The sequence below is a fragment of the Acromyrmex echinatior genome, chromosome 13, assembly GCF_024713525.1.
Source record: "Acromyrmex echinatior isolate Ae372 chromosome 13, ASM2471352v2, whole genome shotgun sequence".
In the NCBI taxonomy this organism is placed as follows: domain Eukaryota; kingdom Metazoa; phylum Arthropoda; class Insecta; order Hymenoptera; family Formicidae; genus Acromyrmex; species Acromyrmex echinatior.
Window position 1 is genome coordinate 7,257,167 of NC_141864.1, and position 21,669 is coordinate 7,278,835.

The following is a 21,669-nucleotide window of genomic DNA, read 5'->3' on the forward strand; positions in this document are numbered from 1 at the left end:
ATATCGCGCTGTGTGTGTTATATCCGGTAAATGTATAATACCCTTATAGAAATCTAATACTGGCCAATTTATTACTGAAAAGTAGTGATTAATTAAAATATAAATAATAGGGAGCACACAGCCACGATAGATGTGTTAAAATGAAAAGTCATATATTTAAATTTACCATATAAAAACGTACAGTAATTAATTACTTATATGGAGTACTACATGCACTGACCAACAGCACTTATTTTCAATACTTAAAATAAGTAATTAATTATTGTATTTCAGTATTAAATTAGCCAATATTTCTGTAATGGTTTTCAAAGATGCGGGTTTTGAGAGATTTTAGTAAACTGAAGAAGTACTAAATTTTAATAAATCATTTTAAATAGTACCAACTAAATATTTACTAAATATAAAGATATTGATTTAATTTTGATTTAACTTTTATTTTTTTATTGAATAAATATTTATTTATCATAAGTGAATATTGATACTGTTCAAATAAATATTTTTTAAAACTTAGTACATTTTTTCTCGTGCATTTCACGATCGAGAAACAACTTTTAAAGATGCTGCGTGCGAAAGAAACAATTTTTGATAAGTAAATTTGTATGATAAGAAGCGCAAATTAAAAACTCTTCTTCGTGGATTCACAACATTCATTTCTTGTATAATTTTCACAATTTTTGGGTGAAAACACATCAACGGCACATATTCATGATATAATATGATCGTTAAGAAAGAAATAAAAAAAATCTCAAAGAAATTAATATCTACATTTACATAAATTACAATGGAAAATGTTATAATTTTGTATATATATTCGATAACATGATTATCATAGAAAAGGATTATTGAATTATTTTATCTGAAGTTCACTGCAAAAAATATTGTAGTCAGCTTTCGTGTCTTCTGTTGTTAACAGATTCGCGCGATCCGCCATCCTTGACGGAGCTGTTTTATTCAGGAAATGATGGACCGTGGTGTACATACATGTAACAGTAGTGAACGGCGCAGATGGCCGGCGATGGCGATGTCGCGACACATGAATAATGAGAACGTTTGTGCACGCATGCACGCATGCACGCACATCGTCACGGTGATTATACGTTGGCGACGAAATCGTCTCAAAATGTGCACATTTCCTTATCTGAGGCTCGTTATCGTATCGTTTCCTTACTTCAAAAATAACGCAACTACAAAAATTAAATTTTCCAGAAAAGGGAAGAAATTATTTTTTTTATTTAACTAGAAAAGAAATGTTTTAATTTAACTTTTTAAAAAATTATTGATCAAATAATACCAGCAAAAAAAAATATATTCTTAGCGTGACTAAAATTCAATTGTCATTTTTATTTCACGTCTTTAAAAAATAAATTATTCTTTGCGAATTGCGATAATTTTAATGATTCTTTTGAAACTATCATTTTTTCATTTGTGTGATGATTTTGACGATGTTTTGTAAAATTAGTTCGCTTAATGATTGATAAAGTAATGTTTGCTTAACTTATTCATGATTATAACTCGAAATCACACAAATTCAATGGATGTATCAACCGATCGATCGTAGCACATTCTTGCAAATGGAAAGTGATAATGCGTAAATACGCATTGCCGCACGTGCGTATAACGAGCGGACAGCAAAAGATGGACTTGTCACTTGTCACTTTATTCACGATTAAGTATAATGATGGAATCGGGTCTCTTGGAATCATTTTGAATATATGTATAATATAAAGAAATCTTTTTTTTTCCATAATAAAAGAAATCTTGAAAAATTTGGAATATTTCGAAGATGTATTTTTCTTATGCATATATATATACACATACATTAAAACACTATTTCAAATCACTCTTTATTTAATTGTAATAGCGTACAGTGATATTAAAATCATTTCGAATATATACAAAATTATAACATTTTCCATTGTAATTTCAACCTAGTCTTTATTTTATAAATGTAGAAAATAATTTTAAGCGTTTTAAAAATTAACATTCAAATATTCTTAAAAAAGATTCACGACAAGTTTGAACAACCTTAAAATATTGAAAAATATTTCAAAAATGTCTGGTTTTTTATACGACTGAATAATTGATAATGTTCAAAAGAGAAATTCAAACAGAGAAATATTCTATAAATAATTAAATCACTTGTAACAATCTTATTAAATATTCAGAATAAATTTCTCAAATGCTTCCAAAAATTATAAGAGATCGTCTATAATTACTCGAAGGAATTTTTTAATTTCCAATAATAGAAATATCATCTTGATAGTTAAAATCGAACTCAAGATTTATCTAAAGATACGAGATCAATCAAATTACAAAACTTCTATCCTCCGATAGAAGCACTTGATTTTAAAAAGATCACTTTCATTTTTAACCACTTAACAACGTTGTTTATCGGCATTTCACAAAGTTTAGTCTGTCCAGACACACCTTGTATATATATTCAGCGAGCAGACTAAACTGCCATGAATACAATAACGATTGATGGTCCGCCTGATAGGTACATAACGCTTCATCTCCGATGACGTAAGAATGTAGATGATGATTTATACCTCACACCTCAGATCGGCGCGGCGGATGCCCGTTAACCTGCGAATGTCTCGTCCTTGTTGGCGAATGGCGACGACAATCGCAACGTAGCTTTTGCTCCAACGTGTTTTGCAATCGGTAACGCGACTCCTCACCGTCCTCGATGCTCAATTGACACGGTTGACAGCTGTGGAACAGATGCGCTGGTGCACTCCGTATAATCTTCTTCCGTCGACGACGTCTCTCGCTCACGAGAGTCTTCCGAGAGTAAAATCCGAGAACGATCTGACCTATGTTATTTTTGGCCCAGCCGCCGAAGGTCGTCGCCTTGAATGGCCATTACCTCGAATCGACATAATCCACGAAATCGTACCTGCAACCATCGGTGAGACACTCGTCTCGAAAAAATAGTTGATCCTGAGCTGTCATGTTGAGATAAAACGATATAGACGTATATCCTTTTTATGTAAATGATTTCCATGAAACTATGTCTATGTATTAGTCTATCTAGTTTCCTCCAATCACAATCATTCAATTCTATTCAAATATTCCACGAATTAAAAGCAATCTAATCCATTTGTAGATCAGGCAGCACATTAATTTGCAACCTGTTGCTAATCAATAACTATGCGTTGATGATAACCGAATTGTATTATCACGTAATAATCTTTCATTTTGAACATTGTATAGATCATTATTATTAAATTAAAGTACATATTGTGACAATATCAATTCAATGTGTCGTTCAAATTAGAATAAGATAAAAAGAAAATTAAACTCTTCGGTGTCAATTCGTAATTGCAATCATTATTATTAATCCGAATACCTAATCCTACTTTTCTAAAAGATTGTGATTAAAGTCATATCCTTAATGTTCTCAAATATCAAAATAAATCAATAATATACAACATATTGGTAATAACAGTGATTTTAGAATGTAAAGATACCTCAAGTGATCGTTTACGTAAAAAAAAAAATCAGATGACTATTCCCGGATTAATTCTAATTAAATCTTATTCATTCATATATCAAAACAAGGCCTACCATACAAGGGATAGAAAAGTGAAATTTTATCGTATATCATCTACAAAGTTCGCAAAGAGGCTTTCATCTCTCATCACGATATCATCACTCGATGCTCGGAACATCATTAGAGAAAAATCCATCCTTCCTTTAATTTAACTTTCTAACAGAAACGTTGCGTGCGCGATAATCTTTCGGGCGTGTTCTCATTGCAAAACGCCGAACCATTACGTCCATCAGCCGAGCAGGCAGGTAGGCAGGCAGGCAGGCAGGTATTTCGAGAACCGAGAAAAAGTGACTATTCCTATCGGCATCGATTAACGCGTGTTCTCACATGTGTTCTCGCGTAACGCCTTTGCGTTACGCAACCTACGCATGCCGAAAGTCCTCGCGAAATCCCATGTGCATCGACCATGCAGACGGAGTGTTGCGAAAGGTCAAGGATATACGGTGACACAATAATACGTGTACAATCGTCCTTTGCAAGGTACTGAAAAATATCTCTCGGTTCTTCTCCCGCACGCGTGTGATCTCGTCTTTTCGAAATATGAATATGTATGAAAAGACATTTACAGCTTTTTCGAATACACGGAAAGAATTTTGCTGGAATATCCAAAAATTTAGATAAATACAGAAAGATAGATCTGAAAATAATTCTGTAGGACCATCAGAATAATTATGAAGAGATAGAAAAAAAAAGAATGATGAGCAATGTTGTAAAAAAATTTAACATTCCAGGAATCAGCTTAAGCATTTTATATTATTATTTTGATAGTCTAACAAAATTTATTTTCAGATCGAGATTTAGTTTTTAAATACTTTACAGTATAGAATAAGTTTCTGTTAATATATAATAAAGGTCCTGATGAATTGAATTATACTGGCATTGTATGACAAAAATTACGATCCATTTATTCAAAAATCAATATACGTATTATACATATTTTACATTTTTACACAAAAAATCATTTCGAATCTTAATATATGATTTAAAACAATAAAATTTCATTAAAGTGAGACAGAAGATTTAATGTAATTGCTTTTATATAGGTAAGCTTTATATTGTAGTTCTTCATAATGTTTTACGGTTTATATAATATTCGTAATAAGTTTTATCTACTCGTGTCTAATATATTCGTAATATTTATATATTTGGGTAATAAATTGTACATCTTATATGTTTTTTACATTTGTAGTAAAAATTATAATTTCATGGTAACTTATTAGAGGTAGCAAAAAATTAATTAATATAACGTAAATATTTGTACATAGTTATATAATTTATATATATATATATATATAAACTTATATTTATATAATATATATATATATATATATAATATACATATATATAAAACACAAAATTTAAAATACCGATATAATTATTTGTAACTTGGATTGCAATTTTATTAAAATATGATTGCCAAAAATATACATTATATAATTATCGATTTTCATAATAATAAATACTAAAGTATTATTATAACTCTATAACTTTGCAACAAAGTATTGTAAAAAATAAAATTAATTTAAATATAATTTCCAATACATTAGCTTCTCCGTGTAGAAATTATTTTTCTTGTCGCGAATTTGTCTGTTCCTTTTTCTTTGATAGGAATATCCGTCTTTCTTGGAAGACAAAATAGAGTTTAACATACCACGTTATAAGACGCATCCATGCACGAGGCGGAGCTATCAGACGAAAAGGAAAGACGAATCAATCGCAACTATTCTCGCCTCGTGTTTGATGTCATTAGAGAGTACAGTTGTACTCTCGCGAAATATACATATACTCCGCGTGATATATACTCGTGTGTATACCGGGTCGTCGTACAAAAATACTAACCCATATTCAGGTCGAGCGCGTGTCATGCAACGTGACTTCTAGCTCGCCGCGCAGCTTCGCGGTATAGCAATACACTCTCCGGTACTCGATTCGTGAATCATCGAAAAAGTCGAACACGTTAGAAACATATATACCTATATTAATATACATATTCCAATGATAAATTAATGATGCAGATATGATAAATATTCATTTCAGAGGAGGCAATTCTCTTATTTGCATATATTTATACATATAAATATTAATTATATGTATATAATTATATATACAAAATATATATAAAGTTATAATTATATAAATAATATATTATTATTAATATATTACATATAATACTTAATCATACTTAATTTTATTTAATATATAATTATATAACTTTATATCTACGTAATATTTATATATATTTAGGTAACCTACAGTATGTATAATATATGTATTATTTTTGTTACAAATATTAACACTCAATTATAAGAGATTATAAATGTACCTACTCCAGAAACTACTCTAAACATATCTGGACTGCCCTTCTACTAATATGCAAGCATAATCCTGGCGAATGCGATACAAATTGGTTTCCGCAATCCTGTGGGAGATCAACTCACATATATACAGTATTTCGAAACTCTAGAAATAGTACGACCAGAGCGGTACACAGCTAAATTCACCATCGCCGTCCCCAATTTCACAATTTCGTCGAAATGAACCTCGACTTCGTCGTGGAAAAAAATAATCGAAAAAGCCAAGCGGCGAGGACGATCGCTAGATTGCCTTAATTAAAGAATCAATTACAGCCTAATGACAATTATGGGTTTTCCATTATTAATTTGTTTTACTAAGAATAATAGTAAAATTATAAAATATGATTTCGGAAATATATGATAATAAATCAATTTTTCTCTAAGAAAGATTGTAATCATCGACGTTGATTGCAAGATATTACATGGCAGGATAAACGATCGTGATGAGTAAAGAATAATCTTGAGAATGAAAGGTTGACGGAGTTTTTCACAATGAATCATCTACCTCCGGTAATAAGATCGCCGTACTATTTTCCACGACCACTGAACGCAGCGTTCATCACTCATGTAGCACACATACCTACATACATACACACACATACATACACATATAAAACACACCGCATATACAACGAGGACAGCGAAGCGTCAAGGTGACTCTCACTTTTTCTCAAACGACACTGAATCTCACTGTAGCGATAGGATTATCGACCTCCAACGCCAGTATTAGAGAAATTGTGAATCGATAAATTTTATGAAAGAGAAAGGAGGTGCAAGGCGGTGAAAAATTTCATGAGAAAGAGATAACAATTAATTTCTCTGACGCTTTGGATTATAAAACCACACGTTAAAAAATGGTAGATATTAATACTTACCGTAAAAATGTTTAGACTTGTAATTACGAAATTTATCATCAAGAATGTTATACAGCAGATACATATATATCTATTAGCATAAACATATTTACTACTTTTCCTCCTAATAAAAGATAAAAAAAGAATTCTTTTATTTACAAATTCTGTTAATTAAAAACATTTCGAATAAAATTGCATAAATTGAAAAAATGTAAAGTTTGAAACTCTAAATATTTCAAATTTAAAATAATAAAGGATAAATCCAATTTGTCCATCGTGCCATTACACTCTATTGAATATCTTTGTCTAGCTCTTGTGTCAGAAATGCCAAACACAGCAATCAACACGATACAAATGAGACGCATTTCGTTGCGCCATCCAGTACTTTGTCTCGTCTTATCGCGGCACCGTTTTATCGTCGAAATTTTCCATCGCGCACAGACGCAGTCGAGAAGGCCCACCTTGAGCCATATCGCCATGATGCCGAGCAGGTTTGGCGTTACCGTGCCAAAAAGTGCGCACATGCGAATTTTCAGTTTGCATACTCGTGATATAAACATGAAACAAGAGAGCACGATCGATTAACCTCACCGTGCCGAAAGTCAATTTATGTGCAAACAGGCGCATCGCAGCGAGAAAGAGACAGAGAGAGAGAGAAAGAGAGAGAGAGAGAGAGAGAGAGGGGGGGAGTCATTTGAATATTCTGAGACAAATTCTCTGAAGCGCAAAAACGGTCTTACAGAATATAAACAATTAATTGAGAATGTAAAAAATTGACCATACATACATATAAAAATATATAAAGTAAAGTTAAAAATAAAAAATTACAAAGACAGAAAGAGAGAGAAGTGCAGTCATGGACGACAATAATAAATAGCCGATGACAGGCGGCTGACAGGATATGTATAAATATCACGGCTACCACGCCACCAGAGTTATTGGTCCTCATATCGAATTCCATTGATGTCACCGCCGGACTTCTATTTCGGAAGATCTCATATCGTTAGTTGTGCACACTCCAGACCCTCCTTCCAATATTATAATATATACACACACACACACACACACACACACATATATATATATATATACATATGATATACAATATGTACATACATATGTGTATATATTATGATTGCGCGTGAACGCAAAACTTGCGCACTTGTACTTTATACAAAAACCCCTGATTCAAAAATTGTTGATTCATGCTCATATTTACATGACATCGAAGTCCCATTATGTTATCCTGATAAGAACCGACAATGACGATGCAGCTATTTTTCTTTCTCTCTCGGTGTAACAGACAATTTTTACATAAGATACATTTCCGAATAAACAAAAAATTAAGAGTTAGTGTAAGCGATATTTCAAAGAGACACAAAGAAAGAACGATTTTGTTAAAATATCTAAAAATTTAACAAGATGTAAATCTATAAATTTTATTTGAATCAAAATGATTATGTAGAATGATTAGATGATGATGTTAGACTAATTGCTAAAATATCAAAATATTTTTCAATATTCTCATCATGTGTGCTTGAGTTTCCTATATAATTAACTATCTACCGGCAACTGAGATTTTTAAAGACAACATCAATATTTTAATTGTAAATTTTTGTAGATAAATTTAAAATAAAAAACAATCCGACTTCTATGATGATAAAAACTCCTTGTCAAAGCTTCGATAAGTATATCAGAATCTTTTCAGATTTTTAAATAATCCGGAATAAAAATACTCTATTTCTTGATCGCTATTACTGGGAGAATTAAAATTCACATTGGCAAAGAGTTATTTTGTTCCAACAAAATTATTTTCAAATCTGTATCTATCTAAATTTTTTAATACTTTAACAAAATTGTTCTTTCCGTGCAAATACTAAAAAATTACAAGGATCCATTTGCAATGAATTTTTTCCAATTAAAATAATATCCTTAAATCATATGGATTAAATGGAAAATATATCAAAACAAGATATACATATATATAACAAAATAATTTTTCTTGTTAAAATGGTAAATTTGATGGATTTGTTCCTAATTATTATTCTCCGATTTGTCCCTAAATAATTTATAGAACAAAAAAATAGAAGAAAGTAATAGTCCCGATCGATCTCTAAAGTAACGAATAAAGAGAATGAATTAAAGAAGAAATTCAACGAACCTTGCAACCTTTTAAGACTCGCAAGCGTTCCTCATAAAACTACTATATGTTTCAAACGAGCGGAAAATTTCGAACCTCCCTCTCCGATCCTCAAAGAAGTCGACAAATACGGAATCGCTAAGGAAAAATACAGAAGCTTAAAGTACAGCTTTGTAATATTCATTTAGATGCGTATAACGCTACACATAGCTAAGCATCATTACGCTTCATCAAGGACAAGAAGAAAAGTTAGTTCTGCCAAAGGAGGTCAAAGATTCGAGGAGGCATTACTTTCAATTTGTATCGCGCGATTTAAGAGCGTTTAGAACAGCCGAGATTGAAGTATTTCAGAGAGATACGAGAGAGATCTCGTCTCGTTCGCCGTTATTCACCTTCCTTCGATCGCTTCGCGATCGTGGGCGGAAAAAATATTTCTAGGGCGTATATGGAGAGAGAGAGAAAGGAATAAATCGGTCAGAATAATTACGATAAACCGTATCGCAATATTTTCCAACGATTAATAATAATCAGTCTGACAATCTTGCAACAACTAACCGTTAAACGACTTTGACGAGTTATTGATCTACTAGATTTTAATGCGCTTTAATTTATTATTTATTTTAACATGTATTTTTCTTTATTCTTCACTTTTATTACTTCAATGTCAATTTTCTCATTGCGAGACATTGGATCGTCGTCCCGTTCCATTCGTCACGATTATACCGATTAACCCTTGGAGTCGCCACAGCTCCTGAGGACGGCGTTTATAATTCTAGAAAGATAACCGCACGTGATACATGCCCAAGATGCAACTGCGTCAAACTGCGAAACACAATACTGCCGCAGCAAGAAACGGAATTTACATTCTAAGCAAAAAGTGCCCAGCCGCGCAAACGCGCCAGTCGCGGTAACAGTTGCCGTAATTATCGCAATTTGTCGCGCTCGTATGGAAAATGAATCCGGGAATATCTCTCCCGTAATGGAGGTACTAAGAGATTTTACGTCGCCGTGCACGTAGAATTCTTCACGCGAACGCACACTTCTAATTATGCACGCTTCTTGAATATGCACAATTAAAATGCTCGCAGCGGCACATTTGCGCGTGGCGTTTTATCGTGTACGTATTATTATCCCTCCTTGAGCTCTCATACAAGTGTCATTAATTTGCGCGGATTAATTCTTCTGGCAAATGGTTTGTGTTCGTCGGTCCGTTGAATCGCTGGAATGGATCCTCGATCAGCAAAAGAAGGGTGAAGGAAGAATAGCTGATAGAATGCGATTAACACTTCGCGTGACATTCAATTTTTTTTTTTTTTTTAACAATCTTACTGAATTTTATCTTTAGCAACTCAGGCAAACACGTGTTATTTGTCTGATAAATATTTACTATCGATAACTTCTTGCTGCTAAGTCATTAATAAATCGCTAATTAGTTATGTAACATTCAATTCACGGGCACAACAAGATACACATTTATTACAAGATTTACAAATGTTTTTTCCTTGAAAAATTAAACGTGTTCTTCAGGAAGTGCGGTCACTGGCTCCATGTGCTTGTGAAGGTCGCCAACGTCAAAGAAAACACTTCTATTGACAATGTTATATCCAGACGCATAGATAACGGCGAAATACCTTAGCATCCGCCCGCTTTAATCACCCCGCGATTCCCGTTCAGGTCGCGGTTGGTTTCCATGACGCAGGCACTCTGTCCCGCTTGCGTCATCCATCGCGCTCTTTGTACGTCGCGTGCAAGTACGACTACTGTGTAGGTGTTGTGTTATTCGATATCAGATGAATCTAATCCGAAAATCCCACACTTTATCTATCGCCCTCGAATATCAGCTCGAGGTTTAAGATGAGACAAAGGGGTCTCTCTCTCTCTCTCTCTCAATTCTATATCTCGAAATATTTTCGAGGTAAAATTACAAAAAATGAACAAATTTTATATAGAGACGTTGACCAATAAAATTATAAGTATCTTAGTAAATTCAATCATTTTTGTCATTTTCAGATACAAAGTTAATTCCGAGATTACAATGACGAAGTATACAAAATGTTCACAAAAACATTCAGCTTTTATATGTTAAATAGTCCACACACCATACTGAGTAAAAAAGCCTTAGCAAATATATTGTTTAGAAACGGTTCGGTCAAAAGTTGAACGATTTCTGAGATATAAATAGTTGTATACATTAGTATCGTACTGACATTGGCTTCTATATGTTACATGCGACGTGAAGATTTACAAGTAAAATAAAGCCTTTAATGATCAAGCTAGAGCTTAGGTGCTTAATTTGGTGCGAATTTATATGTACTAACTGAATTGTCTAAGCACCTAAGATCCAGTTTAAAAGCTTTATTTCTTAGTTGTTATATAATCACATTTACGGTCTTAAGAAATTCTTTAATACTGTGAAGATTTAGCTTGTAGTAAATTCGATCACTTACACTACACTGGATTAATATATATATATATATTTTTAAAAAGACTTTCATATAAAATATCCCCCCCCCTTTCATTATTAAATAGTGAATCGTTTAAATTATTTTATTTATATATCTTTACTAGTTAACTCTACTAATTTTATGTGTAGCAGCTTTTAGTATACACTAATGTAACGTAGTGCAAGTGATCGAATTTGCTATATATCAGTGTTTACAAACCGCATTGAATGTCATTCAATTTCACCTTATGAAAGATTTCACCAATAGTTGACATCAATCGGCCATTGCGATTGAATGGTCATTATGGGAGATCACCTCATTGAATCTGTAATTGTCCCAAATAGACTATCAGGTACTATTTATCTCAATTTCTCTCTTTTCATGTCACATGCGAGTATGCGACACGTAGGAGCCAACTACATATAGTTAGTCATGATACTACCATGCAAAATTGTTTATATCTCGGAAACAGTTCAATTTTCAATCTATTTTTACTAAGACTTTTTTTTTATTCAGTGTAATGTGTACTATCGTTGAATGTTTTTTTTATAAATACTCTGTATATTTTCATCCAGATCAAAAATTCGAATCATCAGAATCTCAACATCACGTCAAAATAAAAAAAATTATGATAGAATCCACTTCTAATACTTTATCTATCACCCCTCAAATGCTATTTCGAAACGAGATTATAATAATATGTTTAAAGATATATTTTCGTCTAAATTGAAAATTCGGCTTTTCAAAATCTTCGCTATCAAAACAAAAAAATTAAGATATGAGAACCTATAAAATAAGATTGGAGGTCAATTGCGTAACATTAAATAATTCTCGTCGATTCATGATGATCTTCAATATCCGAACGTTGTAAATATTAAACTTCGAATTAAAATTCTATTATACGCAGAAAAAAAAAATGTTTACCAATACCACATAATTGAACTATAATTTATAATCATTTCTAGTGCCAATTAAATGTATATTTACTTAGCAGAACTAAAAATAAAATTATTATTACTAACATTGTAGCATAATAATAACTATAAAAATAGAACTCTATAATTACTTTATCACGACATAATTATACAATCACAAACATTTTTTTATTAACGTGCAATCGATATTTGTTTGAAATTTATTTTTAGATGAGAGAAAATTTATCTGTTTACACTATTCTTAAGTCTTAAGTCTAAAACTCTTTATTTAAGATATTCGTTCATTTATACAGCTTACAGCTCGCAAGCTATTGATTGTCTTCGCAACAAAACGCATTCTTCTCACTCTGATCTGAGCCACCTGTATACAATGTTCGCAGTACCTCGTATTGTCCCAAGTGTGCACTAATCAGTGCAGGTGGTCAGACGTGTAACTGTGTTGTGTGTGCCCACAAATACCGTGCACGCATACGTAGAGAACGTAGATGACGCGCGAATAAATCCGTGCAGATCGATCGGCAGTGTCAACGACCGAGCGATAGCATAAGATGCGCTTTTTCGCATTTTATAGAATTGTTGTAAGAAACGGCCACGGCTTACCTCGCTCGACATTCAAGTTATGCATATTTATAGAAACTAAACGATAAGATAAACTAGACTGCAATATGAATAAATGAAGCAAGGGCCTCACGTACGATCGAAGCTTGATAATATTTACATGTAAATTTTAATTACATCTTCTAACTATACAAACTGCACCTCGAACTGCGCGCAGATTATTGCTGAACTTGTAACACAATCATAAACTGAAGTTGAAATAATAATAACACTAATTAAATTGATCGTCAATTTAATAATAATACTGACAAGTCTGACGTAATCGAAGCGCAGTTTATCCAAGCTGGACGAGGTATTTAAAATTTACACATAAACATTGTTAAACCAAGCAGTATCTCGCAAAATTCAATTTCGTGTTCGGTCCTTATTTATTTATTTGATTTATAATATAAAAACTAACGAGTAAAAAAAAGTGAAAATTAAATTAATTTTTTATTACGTTCTAACTTTCCACGATCCCGATAGTATTACATAAATATAATTGCATAAATTATATCAATATACACAAAATATAAAACAAATACTAATATACAGAAAATAACGATCATTAATGCAGAGGACGATTTTTATTTGTTGCTGACATTTTTAACGTGGCTCGTAAAAAGAGCGATTATATATAATACTACTGTCAAACTCGAATGAAACCTGCGCGATACTGTAGACACGCAACATCAATGGTTTCTTCTCGTGCACGTACACCGATCGAACGAACTCGTAACGAATGTGTGCGTTTAATTAACGCCCGCCGACAGAGAACGAGCTTCTAGTTTCTATCTTATCTTGGACGCGGCCATGGAATCTTTCGATGGTGCGTTTTCAAGGGGATATAAATATAGCATATCTATACACAAGTCTAATTACCAAGAAAAAAATCAACAGGGAAAGGAGGAAAGAAACGATCGCGCGATCGAGAGGGAAAGAGGGGAGATACTCGAGTTAAATCGAAGGCACCTGTGTAATTCACGATAACGACGTTATCTCACTGCTCTCCGTAACCACGTGATTTGCTGATTCCGCGATAACATCTCGATTTTAAAGCTTTCGAAAACATGAATGAAGTCCACCTCTGTTTTTCTTCATATGCGTAATAAAAATAAACTGGGCATTCCTACATTAGCAGTTTTATTATAAAAATAAGGTAATTCGAATCAACATTGCCCCCTCATTTTTTAATTTAAGAAATAATTATATCAGTATCTCTCTGCGAGAGAGAGAGAGAGAGAGAGAGAGAGAGAGAGAGAGAGAGAGAGAAAGACTGATATAATTCTTTCCTAAATTTTGTGTCTGCTATGCTAGAAATTGTACAATCACATTTGAACAATTCGGTCACATAATCAGTGCCATTGGTCAATTCTTTCTCTGTCTGAGATCTCGGCCCAATTTCTATCATCGTGGATCAACGCAGGACTTAATGGAACACAGAATGTTAAATGAGAATGCACAGTTTATTACGTCTGATCAAGACGAAATCCGCGTTTTCAGCACCGAGATAACGATGACAATAAATTCCGGAGGCTGCTTTCCGGTTAATCCTCTGAAACTGTGACGTAAGTCTATTGAACCACTCAATTATAAATCTTGTCAAAAACGTCAAACAATTCAATCTTTTATGTTACATCTGCAAGTTTGGATCTTTCTTCTTAAAATATATCTAACATTCACTCTTTTTTATACAAGTTAATTATGTCATTTTGGTTTCTTGAAATTAATTAATATTTTTTAATTAATATAAATGTATCATATAGACTCAGCGTCAATAATTACGTTACAGACTTTGGTATCAGCTTCGGAGGATTAAAAAAGACAATACATTTCTCCATGTGTTTAAATTGTAAAATTATTCATGAGATTCGCCAGTGTACTGAATGTTAACGAAACATTGTGTTGATCTAAATTTTACACATGCAATGCACAAATCGCGTAACCGAGATACAACGGGTTGAAAATAAAAAAAAAAGGTGACCAGTTGATGCCTCTCTCGATAAAATTTTCAGGAAGCTATCCGTATGATTTTTCAAAAAATATAGGAATGAATTGTTTAGAGACGAGAGTCTAGACTGCAAAATGGAAATGTAATAATAGGCGCTGGGTATTTGAGTGTCCGCGAATGTTATGCAACGAACGCGCATGAGTACCTTATAAACACAATATATATGCAAATATTTTTTTTTTACATAATAATCCACTTAAGTGCATCAGGAACAGATGCATGTGCGGCGTGAAGAAAAAAGAAAAATAAATGTAACACACACGTCTCGATTTTTAATTCGAAAAGTGTCATCTCGACAAAAAAAAAAACTCTGATTAAATATAATATATTAATTTATTTTTTAACTCGCTGGCGAGCGAAAAACTGGGACAATTAGCGGACTCGTGACTTACAGGAAAAAATTCTGAAAAATTTTTCCGTTTATATATCACACCAGCTTGGTGTAAAAACGACACGCGTATCTCTTTTTTCTTCATTCGTCATTATGCACTATACTACGTTTCCACGTGTCAGCTCTTTTTTTCTTGTTTTTTTTATTTATTTTTTTTTTAAAGAGAGAACTCTCGTCTCTCGCGACTCTGTCTCACAAAATCATCTATCACGCTCGTTTATATGAGTACGGGAATTACGAAACGAGTGATGACACGGAGCCGATAGAGCTACCTTCATCTTGCACGCGCGTGAAAGGTGTAATGACTTGTACTTCATTCTGTTGATTTCTGCACATGTGATGAGATGACGACAGCAATCGTGTGCTACAAAATACGTCCCGCGACCCGTGACTCTGCCGTTTATTCCTCCGCGAGAGGAAATATTTTTCCCCGGACTTTTATATTGCATTTATCCTTGTAAACAACAAGAATGCGATCGGATTTTAAATCAAATGCAGTGTATCAGGACACGTTGCCGAGCGCGCGTTATTAATATTTATTCCGTCACCGCGTTATTTATTCGCAATATATCGCCGTGTATTTACGTTATTTATTCTCCAAAGTAGACAGAGACTATCGCCTCTCACACCTCGTCGCACAGAAACGGCTCATTGCTCCGGAAAACATAATTTTTAACCTATCAGGCTAAAATTTGGAAGAAACATGCAGTTGCATCTTCTCCTATAAATATGAATTATTATTTTGTATTTTGCAATGTATATCATTGATCCTCTGAAGTTAACAATGAATCTAATTGGATCCATTCAATTATATTTATGTTACATCTGTAATTTAGAATTGTCGTTAATTGTTATTAAAGTAAACTTAGTATTCATTGTTTTTTTATACCTAGTTATCGTACTTTGGTTCTGAAAATTAATTGATGCTTTTCATTTAACATAAATTAAATGGGTTTCACAGTCTGAAGGGTTAAATCGATTATTCGTAATAATTAGAATTATTAGCGTAAGAATTATTAGCAGCAAATACTAATAATTCTAGTAAAAACTGTGGTACAAAAAAACATAAGCAGTAAAAAAATCAACATTTTGTATGTGTTATATTACAGTTATATTTAATTATTTTTTAGTATAGTTACATTTATTCATATATCGTTGAGTATAAAATTGTATCATCGATATTATGTTACTTTTAATTGATGTTTACTGAATATATGGAAGCTGGATTTTTGTAGCGAGTTTACATTTGATCTTGTTGATTTAATGACGTAACGCAAAGCATTCACATTTGGCGTGAACGTAAGAATGTATTACACCCATTTTTATAAACGTGTTTGTATCTATACTTTAAATAAATTATATACGAATGAATTGTACATATATATATATATATATATATATATATATATATAAATCATGTTTCTAACATTATATCTTTATTGGATATTTTTATTATTTATTTACTTTATTTGTTATTATTGTCATAAGCTAAAATTGAAAAAACAATGAGAAAAATTTGCGTACTCAAAATAATTTATGCAAAGTTTCAAATTACGATTCAGAAATTAGTTAGAAAGATTAAAAAAAAATTAATGTTTTGTTCATTTACAGAACAACTATAATCCGTGCATCTAAAGCTAAAATATTGAAAAATAAATGAAATTTTTTAATCATTTTATAACACATTTCCAAAAATTTTCATTAGAATAAAAAGTAGAATAAAAAGAAATAATGTTTCTTATAAAAAATAATTTTTAGTCCAAGTTCTAAATGGTCGCCGAATTTTTTTATATTACTTCTGTACAAACGCATATACATATAATACGTTCTTAACGATATCCTCCTACAATCTACATCTCTCGTAAACAAGGTCTTTCGCAGGCAGAAAAGGACGGCGCTCAAAGTCTCATCTCTCTCCGAGTTTACTCGATTCGAGCTCGGCCTTTAAAATACGATCTCGCGCGAAACGGGCGCGCACGTGGGCACGGCACTCACCTCTCGTATTTCACCTGCATCGAGTGCGCGGAGGTGTCCTCCCAATAATTCTGCGTCTCCATCATCTTGCCGCATAGAACGGCGGTGATACCGCTCGCCTCTCCGGAATCTCCGCGACGATCGTTTCCGCCCTGGTCCGCTTTCCTCTCCTCTTCTCTCCTCTTCGCTCCTCGTCCACTACCGACCGTTATCGTCGCCCCGCGAGTATCCTCTCCGGGACCGCGAGAGTCACGTCGGCTCACGCGCTCCTGTCACGTGACGGTATATATCTCGTAAGAGATGCGGGCGGATTCTCCGCTGCTCTCTTTCTCTTCCGCGAGCTGCGAAGATCGAGAAACTTCCGATCGAGCTTGGCCAAATCGGCGCGAATTGAATCGGCGAGCAGTGACGTCAATGACGCATAAACGCGGAAGAAAATCGTGCTGAGAGTATGCATGCACGCACACGCAGCACGACACGGACACACCACGCAACGCAACGCAACGCAACGCAACGCAACGTCACGAATGCGCGAGATGCGGCGCGAGATTAGGTTAGTTTCGCGTCCGCGGGCTCACTGACAGGCACAACTTGCGCGCGGCAAGTCGGCGACGCACGAAGGAAACATTCGCGCCCACACGACGCTCTGTCGTTCCGAGTCAATCCGAGTTCAGTCTCGCGACCGCGCGCGTGATATTCGTGCTGGCGCCCTCTTTCTCCTGCCTCCCACCTTCCCGCGTGTGTTCACTCTCTCTCTCTCTCTCTCTCTCTTCCTCTCTTCCCGTACACCGCACTGCCGTGCGTGGCGCCGGTCACGATTCACGCCTCGTTTTTTCTTTTTCACGAGAAATCGCTCCAACTTCCACCGCTTCCCTCTTCTCTTCCTTCCGCCGTTTGTTATTCAACGACAATAATATCGTATTGTAATCACGATGTCCTCAAGTTCGAATTACATTCCGTAAACCGCCGCTCCAGTTTCCATCACTTCCCTCTTCGCGCCGTTTATTTAATGATAATGATATCGTAATAATTGCGACGTCTCTTCAAGTTCGAATCAGGTTTCTTGCCACGGTTTCTCTCGCTTCCTCACCCTCACTTCGTGTACGCGAGAGAAATTATGCGCTCTACCGATTCCCACGCAGTGGGAATTCGACGGCGGATCGTCTCTCGCGATCGTTTCTCGGGAAGTCTCTTGTCGCTCCCGAGATTTATCTACTCCGCCGCTTCCTCTCGCATTCAGGTCTCAAGTCGCTCGAGGATATCACCGGGGGAGATAACACCCCTTAATTTTGTCAGGATGATGGCGTATACGTGCCTTCGTATCGCGTGAACCGTCCAAAATTAAAATTCACGCGCTCGAACGTGGCCCGATGGTGCTCGGGACGTGACGCGTGATAAGGCCGTTGACTCGTGACCGCGAAATCCGTAATACTCCGGCCAGGATCGTAAATTCAACCGATGCCACCGACGAGTACTCGTGCGCGAAGATTTCGTCTCGGGGTACTCGGATACCTCTCTCCCCCACTTTTTTCCTCGCCGGCGAAGAAAGATCACGCGATGCACGCACGACGGATTCACTGAACTTTCGCGAAGAGAATCTGAACACGAAACTATCGAAAGCGCTTGATTATCGGCACCCACGATCGATCGATCAAAAACGTAATCTCTCCGTACGCTTCTTCACGGTTTGATGCTGTAACAGCGCGAATCGAGTTCGAATTATAAATTTCCAACGCTCTTCGACGATGCACGACACGGCACGGCACGGCACGGCGCGGACACGGCGTGTCGTCACCTCGGCAGGGTTACGTGTAATCGCGCGCGGCCCTGTCCGACGCTCTCGCGATGAATCGCTGCCTGGTGGGAGTAAATCCGGAGCCTACTCGCTGCTCAGGTGCGGCTGCTACACTCGCGAGTTGGGCGTGCTACCTCATTTACAGTATCTCTAGTGATAATACCAACGTATATCATTAATCCCTTCAGATTTGATTTTTAAGGAAATTATGTTTAAAAAATGTTTGTTGACTCAACTCAAATTCGTACTAAAAAATTAATTTTTTTTTCTCTATTGAATATCTATCTCAATCTCTATTGAAATAACAACGTATTATTAACCCTTCAGATTTGATTTTTAAGGAAATTATGTTAAAGAAATTTTTGTTGACTCAACTCAAAGACACTTTAATAAGTAATTCATACTAAAAAATTAATTTTTTTTTCTCTATTGAATATCTATCTCAATCTCTATTGAAATAACAACGTATATTATTAACCTTTCAGATTTGATTTTTATGGAAATTATGTTAAAAAAATTTTTGTTGACTCAACTCGAAGACACTTTAATAAATAATTCACTTTTAATAAGTAATACTAAGAAATTTTTTTCTCTGTTGAATATCTATCTCAATCTCTATTGAAATAGCAACGTACATCATTAACTCCTTTAACCTGATTTTCATGGAACTATGTTAAAAAAATTTTATTGGCTCAACTCAAAGGCACTTTAATAAGTAATTCATAAAGAATTAATTGAAATGTATATCTGATTTTAGATGTAACAAGCGCATTTTGTGAAAATCAATTTTATACGTTTGAACTAAAACATAATCACTTCAAAGATACGTTTTAAACTGTTATAAGCATTATAAAATATTTATTTAACGATTTTTTACTAGTTTAAAATACTGTTTTATACGAGACAATTCAATGGTTTAATAAATATCTGCTTAACGTTAATAATGTCCATTTATTTTTATACACCACAAAAGCGTCTCGGTTAAACGTTGTTTAAATGTAACAATGTTTCATTAAACGTAAATGGTCTGCTTGGATTACAAAAATTAGAAAATAATTGATAATTTTCCGGAGTTTAGTTTCAATATTACAAACGAAAAGGAATGTTACTGGGGTTTAAACTTTGTATTTATTCACGAATTCGTAAAAGAAATTAATTGTGTAAATTGATATTTAAATCTGAATGCATAAAATAATTACATCGTTATTATTTAATTCTTGGCATCAAGGACGATACTGAGAATTTCTTTAATTAAATAAAAATCTTTAATTAGTCATACTCTGAAAAAATTCTTACATCTTCAAAAAAATAAAGATAACACTTATCAATACTAAAGAAATCTGATATTAATTTTATTGACGAAATTTAATATAATTGATACAAGCAAAATATATTTCTTCGCGAAGTTAGCATCAATAAAATAATTTTTTAAATTGTCTGCGCCAATGGAAATCAGAGCAATTTGTTTTTTTAAAAGAAATCTATTATTATTAGTCAAACTAATCCCTGAATAAGTATCTCTGGATAAGTAGATAAGTACTCATAAAAGAATTCTTAAACAGTATCAAATATTGACGAACTTTATAAAAATCTAGACAAAAAGATAATAGTTTTCATCGTTATCTTCATAACTATATTATTTGTTGTGAAATACAATACTTGGTGAAAAAAGAAGATCTTGATACATTCTCTCTCTCTCTCTCTCTCTCTCTCCTCTCCTCTCCTCTCCTCTCCTCTCCTCCCCCCCCCTCTCTTTCTGATAAGTAATTCTGTATGCAGATTTTAAACTATTCCGACATCAGAAAAAAATAATATAATATTATTTTATATTACCACAAGCCTGAATGACAAAAATAATATCTTATAGCTATCTTCCACATTTATAACCATTATTTATTGCTCGCTGTAAAATACAATAACTGATGAAAGAAAGATCTGTTGACTCTCCTTCCTTCGTTCTCATAATAATTATATATAATTTCAGACTATATTCTAGCGCCGGGAAAAAATTAATAGAATGTTACACCTTATGTAGAACAATACCGACAAATTATTATATGATAGATACGAACAGTATTACTCATCGGCATATGAATATACGATGAATGACGGCGCGCTCGTGGGACCACGATAAGGTCGGAACGTTCTTGACACATCACGTGTTGCGATAATTGTACGATACGATATCTGAAAATAGTTTCGACGATGCAAGCACACATGCGCAACCACGAAAATAAAAATAAACATCAAGAAACGCGCTGCAGTATCGCATCACATCGCAATAGTTATCGTTCTCACGATAGCTATAGTCTCGCGCCGAAATCTCATTGTCAACAGAAATCTTCATGCGGATGCTTAGATACGATCATCACCGAGTCGTGTTTTGCGAAACTATCAACAAATTTATTTGTGATATACAGATAATTCGCAGATTTATCGCGATTGGAAAAATTGCATTTTTCTAAATTGTTTCAATTAAAGGAGTCTATAAAAAATTTACTAGTTTTTTGTTAGTTTCTTCAATTTCTTTAATATTGGTTTAAACAATTAGATCTAAAAAAGTGAACTAAAAGCAAGTACTAATTATGTTAAAGAATCTTACAATAGTTGCAAAGCTG

At 34.0% G+C, this 21,669-nt stretch overlaps 1 protein-coding gene across 2 annotated transcripts in view; it reads right to left on the bottom strand.

Moving 5' to 3' along the window:
- Positions 1–21,669, bottom strand: part of cwo (transcription factor cwo) — a 68,152-nt gene that overhangs the window by 34,593 nt on the left and 11,890 nt on the right. The window contains exon 1 of one of the 2 annotated variants that reach the window (XM_011060526.2): positions 17,278–18,838. The exons of the other annotated variant lie outside the window; for it this stretch is intronic. Within the exon in view, the coding sequence (XP_011058828.1) occupies positions 17,278–17,342 (65 nt within the window). The 5' untranslated portion in view covers positions 17,343–18,838. Of the gene's footprint in view, positions 1–17,277; positions 18,839–21,669 lie in introns of those variants that run through there. 2 annotated transcript variants of the gene reach the window in all.